Source organism: Clytia hemisphaerica, unplaced genomic scaffold, assembly GCF_902728285.1.
Source record: "Clytia hemisphaerica strain Z4C2 unplaced genomic scaffold, Clytia hemisphaerica genome assembly, whole genome shotgun sequence".
NCBI lineage: Eukaryota > Metazoa > Cnidaria > Hydrozoa > Leptothecata > Clytiidae > Clytia > Clytia hemisphaerica.
The window spans coordinates 1,278,361-1,294,169 of NW_027103839.1; the positions used below are offsets into that span (position 1 = coordinate 1,278,361).

The 15,809-nt window shown below is 35.4% G+C and overlaps 1 protein-coding gene across 1 annotated transcript in view; it reads left to right on the top strand.

Moving 5' to 3' along the window:
• LOC136807410 (mitochondrial intermediate peptidase-like) overlaps positions 1-15,809 on the top strand; it is a 31,247-nt gene that overhangs the window by 14,058 nt on the left and 1,380 nt on the right. The window contains exons 2-5 of the mRNA XM_067063992.1: positions 11,190-12,495; positions 12,935-13,100; positions 13,713-13,864; positions 14,549-14,713. Of these exons, the coding sequence (XP_066920093.1) occupies positions 11,190-12,495; positions 12,935-13,100; positions 13,713-13,864; positions 14,549-14,713 (1,789 nt within the window). The remainder of the gene's footprint in view (positions 1-11,189; positions 12,496-12,934; positions 13,101-13,712; positions 13,865-14,548; positions 14,714-15,809) is intronic.

The window sequence follows — 15,809 nt, forward strand, 5'->3', positions numbered from 1 at the left end:
TGTCCCTTTAAAAGAGAGTAATGTAACATTTTATTAACGTCTTTTTAAAGCTCACAACGTCATTTTTGCGATTAAATTTTTAATTACTCTTACAGTATATATCGATCCCAGAATGGAGACGGACCCCAAAACGGAGGTTTTGCTTTGCTTTAATGAGCCATATTGGTACTTTAAAACCTGGGAAAGCTTCAGATTCAATCTTAACACATTTCTCTTGAGTCCGAAAAAAGAAAAATACCAAAATTTCATTTCATGGCTAATTTCGTTTTTTGTTTTTTTCTCAAAAATTAGTTTCGAAAATCTCTTTTTTGGACTAAAACCGTCAAAAGTCAAACGAAATTTGAGATTAACCCCTAAAAACTGACATTAGACAATTATAGTATTTTGAACGGGATTTTGCAAAATTATCAAAAACTAATTATTTTATCATGATATTCGAGGCGTTTAAGTGCGATGGTTTTTATCAATTTCAATTTAATTGAATCGACGTTTTGGGGGCCACTAAGAAAGAGAGTAAATTTTGATTTTTTTTAAGTCGTAATACATTGCCTTTATACGCATTGATAGTAATTCGGTGCTATGCTTTTTGCTCAAGACAATTTTCTGACTATGGTCAGAGCCCTTAATGATGGCGGAAGCAAATGTAATCAAAAAATATTTTTTGACTGCAAGGATATGAATCTTTAGCTCTTTTGATAGCTACAATCAGTGCCATAATATTTGGAATTCCCTCACAATTTTAAAACCGCAAGTGTCACTATAGAGTATGCGATTCAGACTAACCAGCTTGTGATCGATTCAATCAGATTTTTTTACACAAAGATGTGTTAACTTGAACCCTTGTTTGTTCCATTTTATAAAAAACAATTAGGGGAAATGTCTTTTTATTTTTTGCTTGTTTCTTAGGTAATTCAGTTTTTCTATTTATTGTTTATCGTGATCAAGTGCAGCATTTAGGAAAAAGTATCACTTTTGTTGAGAGGGAAGCTACTTACCATGTTCATGATAATCCTGAAAAAGGTCTTGATGCCAAACGTTCTCCTTTTCTTCATCAATCCTTTTTAAAATGTTCCACCAAGCTCGTTTTCTTGACTCTTTACAGTTGTATTCTTCATTACCTCTATCCCATATACATTCATGTTTTCTCACATGTTTGAAAAACAGTTTGTAGTTAATCCAACTGCGATCAATTTGAGGTTCTGTTGAACTTTCTGAATTTGATTCACCGTAATCGTTTGCTTCTTGTAGTGGAGTATCTGATTCATCACATCCACTAGTACTATCAGGTTCAGCTGATGTTTTATCTCCATTAAAAAACATTTTTTCTGAGTTTGTGTTATTATATTCATTGCTATTTCCAATAAGATCTTGGTTAAAAACAGCATGATGGTTCATAGTATTGAAATTAGTTTCTTGCTTCTGACCGCTTTGTATCGAATATCTATCATTTTGCCCACTATCTTGGCTTGTAATAACGCTTCTCTGATGGTTATTAGATACATAAGCTTGACCGGAAAAATCTTGTAGTTGCGTAGTGTTTTCATTTAAAAAGTTAGAGTAAGAAATCGGTACGCACAACGCACCTTGTTGTGTACTTAGAACTTGAAATTGGTTGTACCCCGATCGTTGTTCCGTTGTTGGATACGTGTTTTGGTTTATATACTGTGAAAGTTCTCTGAAGGCTGAAGGATGCCCGCTCAGTTTATTTTGCCAAGAAAAATTCTCCGATGACATTATCCAAATTTTTCAATTCAAATCCAAAGAATATCTTGTACAATATATATATATACCAGTTTTCGTTATCCAAGAAATTTCTGCCTCTTGTTTCTTAATCTTACTCACCATACTACATATACATACACAAAACCTAGAAAGTGAAAGAAGCTTTTTTTTTTCTGTTCAAACATTTCTCTTTTGCTTATAATCAATGTAAATAGCTTACTCAAATAACGTGGAATTATTGCTTTAAGAACATTCTGTTTTTCTCTGCGTTGAAGCTGGATTTGACTACACCGCCCGCCACAACCATTCAAGTTAGGGTGATTTATTTAAACCCACAAGTATTTTGGTTCTTAGTTCTGTTAACTTTTATACTTAAACTTAGGCATATTGGCTGGTTATTTGCAATAATTTCTTTTAACCTTCATTCTTTATATTCTTATAATTGATGTTTTAGTTAATCTAAGACATCAATTTATCTTGTTCATCAATTGTTGTTGTCATAGGATGAAATTTCAGCTTGATAAGTATTTTTGATATGGGGAGTTTCGAAACGAACACTTTGCTCTTCATTTTACCACAACAATTTTCATCGATTTAATTATTTAATAAAACAACTTTATGTTGTGAAGGAAAAAGGGAAGGCATGGGTTCGAGTAAACATAATTGAGTTGTGAGGGGTAAGAGTAGACTGGAGTCGTTTATGATCCGTGCAATGCACTAATAAAGGTGTTATACGATAATACGATAGTTGTTACGGGATAATACCTGTTTGTATGAGTCCAACATGCAAGACTACTATTTCAGATTATTTCAAATAGTGACATTTGATTGGCTTCTTTACTGTCCAATATTTTCGAATACATATATTTTCTGTTGAGGCTATATATTTCCAAAATAAACGTCACGCAACGAATTTGATGACTTAAAAAAAATACCAAAGAAATCAGATTTATAAGCTTTTAAATTGGAATAATGCTTGAAAACGGAAATATTTTAGCAATGAATGGATAATAAACCATTTATTTGGACGCAGTCTCATCCAATAAATAAAATATTGGATTCGATAACTGTTTAAGAACGAGTAGAAAATAAGGAACAAATATTGGAATAGTGGAGGGGACAAATTGCAGCCATTTCAAACTCATTTTCAGACATTATCAAGTATACCATTCGGAAGCTCTCAAAAAACTATATAGAAGACTTTTAAACGGGTATAGCCGATTTCATTACCTAACTCGAGATAATTCACGCAGAAGATGCTATTTAAGGTCAATTTTGACCAGAGTGTGGCGAAAAGTGGAAGTTAGGTAAGGAAATCAGCTATAACCGTTTAAAGGTCTTCTATATAGATTTTCGAGAGCTTTCAAATGGTATACATGATATTGTCTGGAACTAAGTTTGAAATTTTCAAAAAATTTCGCCCTTAGGATTTTGCCTGGGGAAAATAGAAATGTCCCAAAAAAGAGATGTTCCACCAGTGGGAATTTAGGGGAATTTTTCCTGAGGTATAAGCATCCTATAGAGAAGGTCTGGAGAAAGTTTCAGCTAGATCTTATTTTTTTCCTACAAACAGCCTGTATTTTTGTAACACAGCCACACTAGTTTGTTTTGCTCATGTTTTGATCATGTGGTTGAATCTTCAACTAATCCTAAGAGAAGTTCTTTGGGGGGGGGGGGGGTTACACCCAAAAAAATGCAAATGAAAACCGGGAACTAAAATACAGCTTGATATTCGGGGGGACCTGATATGTTTAGGGGACCTGGAATTTCAATGGCAAAGCTGAGGGCTGACTATTTCTTTTATTATTTTTCTTTGTATCACCACGTTTTTATCCAAAAACCTTCCATTTTACACTCTATTGATTCTGTTTGTTTTCACTTGTGTCTACCATCTTGAATTAACCATTATACAGTAGTGTGGTGACAGGAGGGCAAATGCCCCCTGAGTGGAGGTTTTTCAAAGGGGCGCCGAAAAACAAAGAGCGCAAAAAGATGCCACTGATTATTAGATATTGCAGTTTTTGGCCAAAAAAGAGAAAAAAAACCCAAAAATTTTCGTGCTCGCTTTGCTCGCGTTATTTAGCGACATTAAATCAGCAAATATTTTGTACTAGGTATAGGACTGAGGGGCTGCTTAAAAAACTTTTAATATTTGGGGGGACCTAAATCTTGGGGGGAACTATTTTTTGCCTGGGACCTAGACCTGGGCTGACCCTATGAAAAAGCTAGCAAAAAGTTAAAACAATAAGCTTCCAAAGCTGGGTTTTTATACGGACTATGACTAGACTCTACTTCTGACTGAAGTTTTCTTCCTGATGATTTTAATGTCGCTGAGTCCAGTGAAGTAGATAAAGACATTTTCAAAAATTCAATGAAAACAATAAAACAATAAATATATTTTAAACCCCCATGGAAGTTTATTAAACGATAATAACAACACTATAAAGTACCCGGTAAAAATAGAGTTAATATAATAGCTTTTAAAACAGTTAGCAGTCTAAAATGATTGGTTGCGTTTTTGTTAGTGAACGTGTCCAGTTTTGATCTCTCCGTCCAAGCTGCTTGTCTCTCCTTTTTCATGATGGTGTCCATAGTTTCAACATCAGCATCGGTGCTTTCAAGCAAGTGTTTGAAACACCCCTGTATCACAGACCCGGTGAAATCTACCTTAAGTGTATTAAATTTCGCGATTTTCAAGAATTTAGGCAGTTTTCGCGAAAATTAATCCTCTGGAAAAGTTTGAAATTCCAACATTGACCAAAACTCCGAGGAAAATGAAAGAAATTTAGTGGAAAAGAGGCCGATTCCCGAAATTTTATTCACGCGAAATCTTTCGATTCTCGATTCGTGAAAAAAAATCCTAGAGAAAATTAATCCACTTAAGGTAATCTCAATTGGAAAAATAGGCTGAAAAATCGCCCCTGGAAATAACATCTCTACGTTGTAAATCTCATTGAACTCTCATCCTTAATCGGGAATTTACTGTAATGTTGAGAACCGCTCTTAATTATTGATCTTGACCCTTTCCGGACGTAGGGGCCACGAGGTGTCTCACACTAGTGCACATACTTCAAAAAAGGATATCTCTAAAATTAAGCTTTCCCAAGAGCCGTTCAGCTACCGCCGGGAATTTTGAGTAAGATAAGTCTATTAGAGCTGCCGTACCGCCGTAAAGATAATCTATGTGCGAGATGTCGTGCGAAATATTTTGATTTTTTTCCAAAAATTATTTTTCTCTCGTCCGGAAAGCGATATGATTCACAGTCATCTACAGGTGTTTTTCCATTCCCAATGGTATTTGACTTTTTCACTATTTCCTCTCTTATTAAATAATTCTCATCTGGTCACTGAGACAGGGGTACCCCAAAGAATGTTTATAGAAAGAAGTCTTGAACCAACGAAACGATGTAAAGGATAACAATAATAATCTTCAGCACTTTTAACGATTTGGCTGTCAACATCAATGTTGACCTAAAATGTAAAAGTGAAACGATGAATTTTAGGAGAAAACCCAAAATCTTTGTGCATGATCAGTATAAAGGCTGTAGTGAAAGGATCTTCGGATGATTACTGTTATTTAGTACAGTAATTTACCCAAGAATCCTACTTAGGGATAGAGAAAGTAATATCTAACACTTTGACAACACTGAAACTTACCATTGTCCTTCACTTTCATCAATCACTTGGAGGACGTTTTCTGGAACAGAGAAAAGATAAATTTTCGTTGATTCTCCGTACCACAGTTAAGACTTCATAAAAGCGATACTAAGACCATGCTCACAGGTAACTGTTCATTTTTCTCTCCAAGACAAAATGAAGCCTTTCCATTGGTTAGAAGTTGAATCAACTTGATGGAATGGCCCCATTTCGTTTCGGAGCGAAATGGAACCGTTACATGTGAACGTGGCCTGATAGATATACAGTAACTTTGAAACAAAGACATTAAAGACATTCATTCTCATTTCCAACCAAAAGAAATGCTGAATTACACTTAATTTTAAAAGCTTTCGTATGTTCTTAGCTTTTTCAGTTTCAAGCCTAAAAATGTTCTTAACCTTTTCTTAATTTCACCACTTTTAGAGTTTTTTTGTGCAATTTTCTAGGAAAATGGGATTTCTAGAGTCTGCAAACCCTTAAAATGTTCTTAAGCTGTTCTTAATATTTTGGCCATCGAAAGCCTTATGTTGTTATAGTTTGTTCTTAAATATATAAAAAACGTGTAACACAATCGCGAATTCTTCTTCATTTTTATAAAATTTGAGTCGACTCTTACCACAAGTTGCTAAGGCTCTGAAATTAACCAATTTTTTCACTATCTTGTAAAGTAAAAGCTTTTAAAGACAATCTAACCTTGGCAAATGATAGCTCTTGACCAAATCAACATAAATTATTTGGTATAATATCAGAGGTGGTCAAAGTAAATTTTCCTGCAAATGAGCTAGAATACTAAGCAACCCAAACCCTGACCCAAAAAATAAAAAAAATGTGTATATATTTTAAGTATGTTTCCTGTACCTTCTACTAATGGTCTGTTTGTTGAGTCCGCATCTGAAAATTCTTCATCAAAATTCTCTTCATTGTCGATCGTTGAGCAGGGAAGGTCTAAAAGAAGAATTATCAACAATTATCTACGTTTGTGAATTATTCATTATTCAGTATAGTATGATAGCTTGATGTATGGTTCATTCTTTAGATAATGTTCCTGTTATCTTGTTCAACTCGATCAACGTGAAGTTTGGGGGAATGAAATAAGATTTGCAGCAAAGTCCTGGGGTGCTAGGTTTTCCCAATGACTTGTGGGTCCCGCTTTATTTTTGAAAATCTGGGTTTTTTTCGGGTCATAAATTGGAGAAAAAAGCCGAAAGCTTTAGAATTTTGGAAGTCTTATCGGGACTTTTCGCCGAAGTTTATTACTCAAAGTCTTTTGAGGGCCAAAATCGGGATTTTAAGTTTTTTCTACCTTTTCGAAATAGGCATTCTTAAGGCCTTCTCATAATGTCCATAATTTATCCACTAAGTTTCAAAGGGTGAATAACGTTTAAGATAATTGTTTGTTTATAGAATGATTACCTTGATTATCGCCTGTATTTAGAGCTATGACGTATCTGCCATCTGAATTTGTTGCTAGAATGTCTCCAGTTTTTGTTCTTTCTAATTTGACTGCTAAAATAATTGAAATTGGCTACATTAGATAATGGCTTGTGGAAATGAAAATAACTCTCATAGCTTTCTGAGATCTTGGACGGCCTTCTTCTCCTTCTAAGTATCTTGGAAATTGTTGGATTTTTATATTTGATACATACGTGGGGATCATATATAGGAATTTAAAATTATGATAAATTATGATAATTTTTGCTCAATTATTTCAACCAAAGTTTAACAATTGTTCTACCTTGTTCTAATTCTTTGCCGATGCATACAACATAACTCTCTTCGTTGTTACTTTCGGTTACAATGTTCCTCTCTTCTTCGATTGTCATTTTTGCTATAAGAATAACAAAAATATTTGATCAAAGAAGAAGAGTGAAATTGTTGGTCCCTTTAAAATCAATAAAACAAATAAAGTACAAATTTTTTATAAACAACTCGGGGCTTGGGTCGCATTTTTAGCATTCTGGCTCATGTTCTGAAAAATTTGCTTTGTTCACCCCTGATATTAAACCATATCTATACTTATTAGATCATGGCCTAAAGGTTAGATGAGTCTGTTAAATGACGCGCCTTACGCGCCCACACGCCTTCCATTTATTGACGCGCCCACGCGCCTTACGCGCCTGAATTTTGACGCGCCCTCTTACGCGCCATAAATTTTTGACGTGCCTTACAGTATTACTACCTTAAATTTTTGTAAATTTTGACGTGATTTTTATTGCCCCCCGGCACGTGAAAGGCGAATGTTCTGCAAAAAATTATTCAGAAAAAAAGACGACAACAACGGCGGTTCATTTCATTTTTTCTGATTTCTAATCCAAATCTTTTAGCATTCTGTATGAGACAGAAGTGATTTTATTTCTTTATCATTTATCATATTTACAATTTCTTCCTGGCTTTGCTAAAGAGCTAATTACCGAAAGCCTAATTCCCTCGAATCAAAAGTTATTGATTGGTTTCTTATAAAGACGATGCTTATAAGAAAAATAAATATGCCCACGTTAAGCACAGTCCCTTACTTGCTTTGAAAATACTGCTTACCGAAAGCCTAATCCCCTCAAATCAAAAGTTATTGACTGGTTTCTTATAAAGAAGATGCTTATAAGAAAAATAAATATGCTGACATTAAACGCTTTGAAAAGAACTAATAGCGAGGTTAAATATCGGGTTTGCTCTAGAACACGTTTCCGTTCAGTTTCTCGTTCTAGAGCAAATCCGATATTTTTGCCCGGGGTATATCCACAGATATCTAAGCCCGAAGGGCTAGATTTGCAACTTTAAGCTTTCTCCAGCAAAAAAAAGTGAAGCAAAAATTTGACTTTTTAAATTTCGTGCCGATGGATAGGATCTAGCATTTTAATTGTTTTCAGAGCGTGAGATCAAAAAACGTAGGCGACAAACGCTATTTCACATCTCTCAAACCGGTGAAATTGCATATTTTAGTCACGTGACTCTGGTAGGAAATCCTTCCAAAGATGAGCTTCACTTTTTGATAAAAGCCGCAAATCTAGCCCTTCGGGCTTTACAGATATCTGTGGGTATATCTGCCTAGCTTTCGGGTTAGCCTGTAGAAAAGTGCCGTAGCGCGAACGAAGGCTTCAAAAATTCGACCGTCGTCCTGAGTTATCTACTGATACTTAACCTCAGGGCGCGTCTGTAATAAGGCAAGTAAGTAAGGCGCGTCAAAAAAATTTAGGGCACATCGATAATAAGGCGCGTAAGAAGGTGCGTCAAAACTTAAAGGCGCGTCGAAATTCAGGCGCGTAAGGCGCGTCATTTAACAGACTCAGGTTAGATTATCTAAAAGGTTTTTACTTTACGAGATATTGAAATTTCTTATAAAAATGAGTTAGTAAAACTACGGGTTGGTTCCTCCGGGATTGTTTTCTGCTCTCGGTTCGGTTATCAATGTTATTAAAGCAAAGGACAATATCCTTACAGTGTGGAGAATCTCCATTTATTCAAACTGACCTTCACACCCTTGCCAGTAACATGGTAGCAGAGGTAGCTCCTTAGTCTATTAGGACTAATTTAAGCTTCACATAAATCACTAATTTTGACGCCCATTTTCGGAAAAGCGGAAAATATTCCCAAGAATGAGGTATTTGCTACAATTATGTCCTTTTTCAGACAAAATTTTCCAAAGAAATCGATACTAACTAACAGCCTTGTTCAAGTCAACACGCCCTACCGACACTTTTTTACAGCTTTTTGTCAACCCATAGTGCTTCCCGATAACCTCAAAAAAGCTTTAGATTAAATAATAAACCAATTTTACCTTGTTCTTCGTCTTGTGTTGTTTCAAAGTCATTATCAGAAATGTTTATTTCAATTTCATCATTGAACTGAAGGTCAGCTGGAAAGCCAGAATGATCTTTAGTGGAGGACATGTTAGATTTTTGAAAAAGTTTGTTCAGGGAACTTTAAGTAGCTTGATTGCTTTTCACCTTGATGCTCTCCCTGTGCAGATTATTTCGTTTGTGTGGACTCGGTGGCTGACCAGATCCTCTATTTATGGGGCCTTATTTGATCACGTCCAATAGAAAGTCCACACTGGTTTAAACAAGACTTCCCTTTCTCCTGATACAGTCGGAAAATTCCGCGCATAAAAATAAGCGTGCAAAGTTTTTTCTCTCTATTTTGACATATGTGGGAGTTTTGTTACTATGACAATATGGAAATGGATTCTTTTTGCCGTTATTTTATTTGAATAGAATGAATTACAACTTCTGAGAGTTGCATTCCTTACTCAAGCTAAAAAGATGAGTAGTCTACACAATAGACTGCTCCATGCTTTTAGGCCTTACTAGTTTTACGCTCAAAACGAAGGAAGATATGACGTAGCCTAAAAGATGAGATGATATTGTAGCGCTATGTGCCTTCTTTTAGAGCCACATTATATACTTTCGTTTTAGGTTCAAGTTTGGTTTCGGGTGTTCTGTAAAAGCTATTTTTAAAGAAATTTTTCATTTAAAACTTCGACGATGGTAATCATGCTTTATTTTTATAAGAATAATACACTTTATAAGAATGTCCATGATGAAAATGACCAAAAAATTAAGAGTGTAAGGATTTTGCTACTCAAACTAAGAATGCCATTTTTAGAGCATTTTCAAATATAAATTGCCAATTACCCCCATGTAAGGCTCACTCTTTTCACAATAATGTCATTTTATGCTTGAGACGTATGTACTAAATGTTAAATCTAGTCTGATTTAGGCCTAACCTGAGAATGCTGCAAGAATATTTTCATTTTATGATGAAATAGATTTATACCATTTATAAAAAAAGTGTGTTATCCTGTTGTTGTTGTTGTTTACTGTACGAAGATATTTTTTACGCGCAAAAAGCTTTCTCTTTCAGATGATGATTCTTGTACTTAAATTTTCATAACGTCACTTTTGCAATTAAATTCTTAATTACTCAAGGGATTTGATTAATAAGCAATTTATAAAGGCAATTCTTTGCTAAAAATGTTAAAAAGAACCAAAAACATAACTTTTATGTTTAAATACCAAAATCAATTCATCGACTATGGTCTTAAGAGCCCTTAAGACAATGATTCTTGTAATCGGAAATTTTATCCTCGTATAAGATATTTGTCAATAAGATGTTTGTCAAAACTCTTTTTTTTTTTGCGTGCGTCATTGTGTCTAGTAAGCATTTGCTTTTAAAGGATTAAACTTTTTTAACGGTATTAAATAACGATCTAAAAAAGAATCTCGGCTCATTAAAATACAAATTTAATTTTAACGCCCCCCTCACCTCCCTGCGGGTGGGGTTACTACTACATTTCATTTCAAATTCGGAAAATAATTTTGTAATATTTGGAGTTACCACCCTCATTGTAGAAACCTTTCTAAGTTTTATTTGTATCTCGAAGCTTGCTGCTTCACGGCTAGTATGTCAGCTTGTGGCTGTCATGGTAGCCTAAATCTAATTTATTTTTTCTACAGGAATAAACCCTTTCTAAGTTCCTTTTTTGAAGTCTCAATCGTCTATCTAGATATTTGATACAAGCACAACAGAAGTTTTCTAAATCTGGTACGGCGAATGAGGAAATTTAAGCGATTTTACCGACGAAGAGGAAAATTTCGGGAAGGGGTGTCGGAAGATTTGTGTAGGAGAGTGCAATTTTGTTACGAAGTTATTATCTTTTAATGTTATGAATAGATAGTCACTTTGTCATAAAAATCTACTCTCCTACACAAATTTTCCGACACCTCTGAGAACGCTACTGCCTACCTGCCGTACCCGGTGCGTCATTCCTGTAAATTGATAGTACTACTAAGGAATCAATTTTTCTTTTTCTCCAGATGATCAAGAATGCAAGATTTATCCAAAAACATTGTCAAGGTTTGTATGGAATCAAGAAAGCCAGAGTTCATTCGTTAAGTCCTTTAGCAAGTGCTTTCGACAAGCCTTATCTGAAAAGTGATTTTGATAGTGATGGCAATGTTGGGCTTTTTGGTTTACCCGAGCTTCAATCTGCAGATGGTTTTCATGATCTAAAAGACAATGTTCTTTCTACTGCTAAACAGTTGGTCAACGAAGCTGTTTCTCAGTCCCCTTCAGCTGAGGTCGTTAAAACATTCGATAATTTGTCCAACGAACTTTGCAAAGTTGCTGACTTAGCAGAATTCACTAGACTTACTCATCCAGACCCGAATTATGCACAGGCTGCTGAGCAAACATCATTTGAGATTGGAGGCTATGTTGAGAAACTGAACACGAATTTTTCGCTTTATAAAGCATTAGATGTCTCGTTGAGAATGGATAGTGGAGAAATGGACCCTGTCACAAGAAAAGTGGCGGAATTGCTCCTTTTCGATTTCGAACAAAGTGGGATTCACTTGGATAAAAAACGAAAAGAAATAGCCGTGGGCCTTCACGAGGCCGTTATTATCTTAGGCGCTCGTTTCACTGAAGCTTCCCAAGCCGCCCGACGATACCCTTTAGGAACATGGCCCAAAGACTTGGCTATTCCTTATAAAATTGATGGTAATCACCTGCTTGCAGATGCAACTTATTGTGAAAGTAGTGCCGAGCGTACGAGAGAGCATTGTCACAAGGCGTACTTTCATCCTTGTGATGATCAACAGTTTTTATTAGAGAATTTATTTCACGCTCGCTATCAACTGGCTTCTTTGTTAGGTTTCGAAAGTTTCGCTCAGCGCACTTTGAAGGGTACTACAGCCACTTCCCCGGAAATTGTCGATTCATTTTTAACCAAAACCCTTGACATGCTGACTGAACCAATGTCTAAAGAAATCTCCCTTCTCTCTGAATACAAATCTAAACACGATGGACTTGGAACTGGTATAAAAGCCTGGGACCTAAGGTACTACACTAACCTCGTCACCACTCAGATGTACAACCTAAGTTCCAGTTCCCTGAGAGAATACTTCAGTGTAGGGTCATGTATGGAGGGACTAAATCTTGTCTTTTCATCCCTGTTTGGTGTGACTTTGAAAGTTGTTCAAGCAGCAACCGGAGAGGTTTGGGCACCACTTGTTCAAAAGATCGAAGTGCATGACGGGAAGGAAATCCTTGGCTACCTTTATTGTGATTTTTATCAACGTCCCGGAAAACTGGCTCAAGATTCGCATTTCACAATCAGAGGTATGGTGAAATTTGTTTATAACTTTATGAAGTCATGCATAGACGTTTTACAGTGGAGTCTCTTTAACTCGATGCTCAAAATTTCCTTAACTCGAACAAATTTGTGTTCTCTCGAGTTATGGACAACGTACATGTACAAAGACCTGAATTCTGACTGAACTTAGTTTTTTCACATTTTGATGCTCCTGTACTTATCTGCGTTAATGAAGCCATAATTGGGCGGGCTCCAGACGATTGAAGTTTTAGGAATGTCTCTTCATCCTGATCTTTATTTTTCTTTTCTTAGAATTATTAATTTTGCATAAACCTTAATCCCCTCCTTGCCCCAAACCAGTACGAATAAGGTCTCACCGAATGATCAAAATATAGGAAAATTCTAATGGCCTTAACATACACGATTCCGTCTATACTAGTTTGACCCTTATTCATTCATTGTTAGGTGGAAAAGAATTGGATGACGGTACATACCAGCTACCGATCATTGCATTGAATTGTAACTTCCCAGCGCCACAAGGTGATCGTCCAGCATTGTTAAGCCAGGGAATGGTTGAAAATCTTTTCCATGAAATGGGTCATGCTATGCACTCCATGCTCGCACGCACCAGGTATAATGTTTTTGTCCAATATGTAATTGAATACATTGGCGAAACCCACTGATCTTTATTTACTCTGGACCAAGTTTCTCAATCCTGGCCAAGTAAAATCTTTGATCGGAGTTTTTTTAGAAAAGAGGTACCCTAATGGTAGCACTACTCAATGTAAATACATCGAGAGCGCTAGAACTACTTTTCCCTACTGGACTACTTTTGATGATGTAGCGCCGTTAGACGTTAATTTTTAACACTTGAAGGTATCTAAAAAATCCTGGAGACTAACCTTCCTAAAATGACTCCAAAGCATTTGGATGGAATAATTTTCTGGGGAAGCCCAATGGAAATTTTGCTCAAGAAGCAAATTATCAAAACATTAAAGGAGTGATTCATTACTTTACATATAGGATATTTTTTTCAAAGAACCCTGAAATTTCAGTCGTATTAATTAATACTTTGAAGTTAATCTAATAAACAATAAGGTTGGAATTATAACAGGGGTTGGAACATTTTTAAATCTCAATGAATCTGCTTGCTGGACGTGGTGTATTGGAAATTGTCTATAAGATGAGAATCACTTATGCGATGACACAGGGTTGTGATAATATTTCGTTTCCGTTTCAACAGATACCAACACGTGACCGGGACACGCTGCGCAACGGATTTCGCTGAAGTACCCTCAATACTTATGGAATATTTTGCAATGGATCCGCGTATCCTACCTTTGTATGCAAAACATTACAAAACAGGACAACCTCTACCTCAAGAAATCATTGATAGTAGGGTCATTTCTTTGTGCTCTTTCTACCTTAAAGGAAGAAATTTTGGCGGAGAGAAAATTTGGCGGATTTGGCGGATTTGGCTGAAATCCGCCAAATTAAGTTCCCGCCAAATTAAACATTTTGAAAATATGATCTCTTTTAAGGTGTTTTTGCTATTTTTTCGCTGTTTTGACGCCATCTTAAGGTTAAATTTTTAAGCGACCGCCAAATTAAATTCCCGCCAAATTTAGTTTTTTCGTCCATCCGCCAAATTAAATTCCCTCTGAAAAAACTTTTTTGGCCATCCGCCAAATTAAATTCCCGCCAAAATTTCTTCCTTTAAGGTATTCTGTCCGTTAATTTCTAAATTGAGTTCTCTATGTGTCACTTTGATTCGAAGTCTGCTGAAATTAGGATGACAAGCAGACTTAGTAAGGAAGCAAGCACATTTATCAAATTTGAATAAGTAGGTCTCCTGCTTTAGTTTTTATCGAATTACTTATTGACTAAGTTTTTTTATAAGAATAACTTCCATAAAAATATCAGGGTGAGATTTCGGAGTTGGAACAATAGGCCTATTGTTTAGAACAATAGAGAAGTAAGAATAATTCCCACTCTCAACCAAAAAAACACTATTCTTATTAAAAAAAATCGTGGATAGCTATAAGAATAAAATCAAACTTTCGATCAATTTTTCAACAGTGATTTCCAATTCGAAGAAATTATTTGCAGCCATGGATTTGCATACGCAAGCATTTTATTCAATTGTTGATCAGCGTTTCCATGGCAAATATCCGTTGGGCAAACCGAATAATGAAATATTGGATGATCTCCATAAAGAATATTCTCCATTATCTCATGTCCAAGGTAAAAAGAATTACACGTTTTTTTATGAGAATATTATCTTCTATAAGAATATCAGGATAAAAATTGGCCAAATCGTAAGAATACCCGAAGAATACACTCTAGGGTGAGTTTTACAGAATTTGATAAGAATACAGTCATTTCGTATTTGATTAAAAGAATACGTTAAAATATTTCACCCTCAATTTTGGCACTTTCTTAAGAATACTTGACCCTCATCCGAAGTGCACTATTCTTAAAAAAAAGCGTGTATTATTTTACTTCAACAACAAGAAATGATGGCGGAATAAAGTGGATTAATTTTCGCGTGGATTGAATTTTGTTCGGAAATTCCAAATCAGTATCCACAACCTCAAATTAACTAAAAGAGATTTTCGATGTGTGTGATAAATTTGACGGAAAAATCTTTTTTGCGACGTAGAAATTAAAATTTTCACATGAAAAAATGGCTTAGAGGGACAAATACTTCTTGGACTGGCTTGAAACTTTTTTCTTTTGACTTATTAGTCTTTTAACAAGCTAAAAAGTGTAACAAATGTTACATTTTATTCAAAGTTTACAGATTTTCTATTTTGTCATGAATTTTTCACGAGCATAAACTTTCGTGAATGGTAGTAGGGGAAAATTTGTAAAATCGCTCGATTTTTTTAGTCAAAGCACTTGTTATACATTTTTGGAAAGCTAAGGGGAAGGGGAATCAAAATATATCACTAATCTTAATTTTTTGAGAGCTTTCCAAAAATATACAACTCAGGTCTCCGTTTTCTCAAGCTACAATTTTCATTAATTTTTCACCCTATGATTTTTGCCTGAGACCGTCGTATTTGTCCGAAAATCACACCAGAGTGTCCGAACAAAAATTGGCACCCAAGTTATTTTGATTCCCCTATCCCTTAGCTTTCCAAAAATGTATAACAAGTGCTTTGACTAAAAAAATTGAGCGACCTCAAAAAAACGAACAAATTTCCCCCTACTATGGCCCTTCCAAAAATTTTCAAAGACATTTACTTTCGCGAAAGGGCCAAAATTCGTGAAACCCGCGAAAAGTTTCTGCTCGCGAAAGTTTGTACGCCTAAAGTAGTTTATAAAATGATTTGTT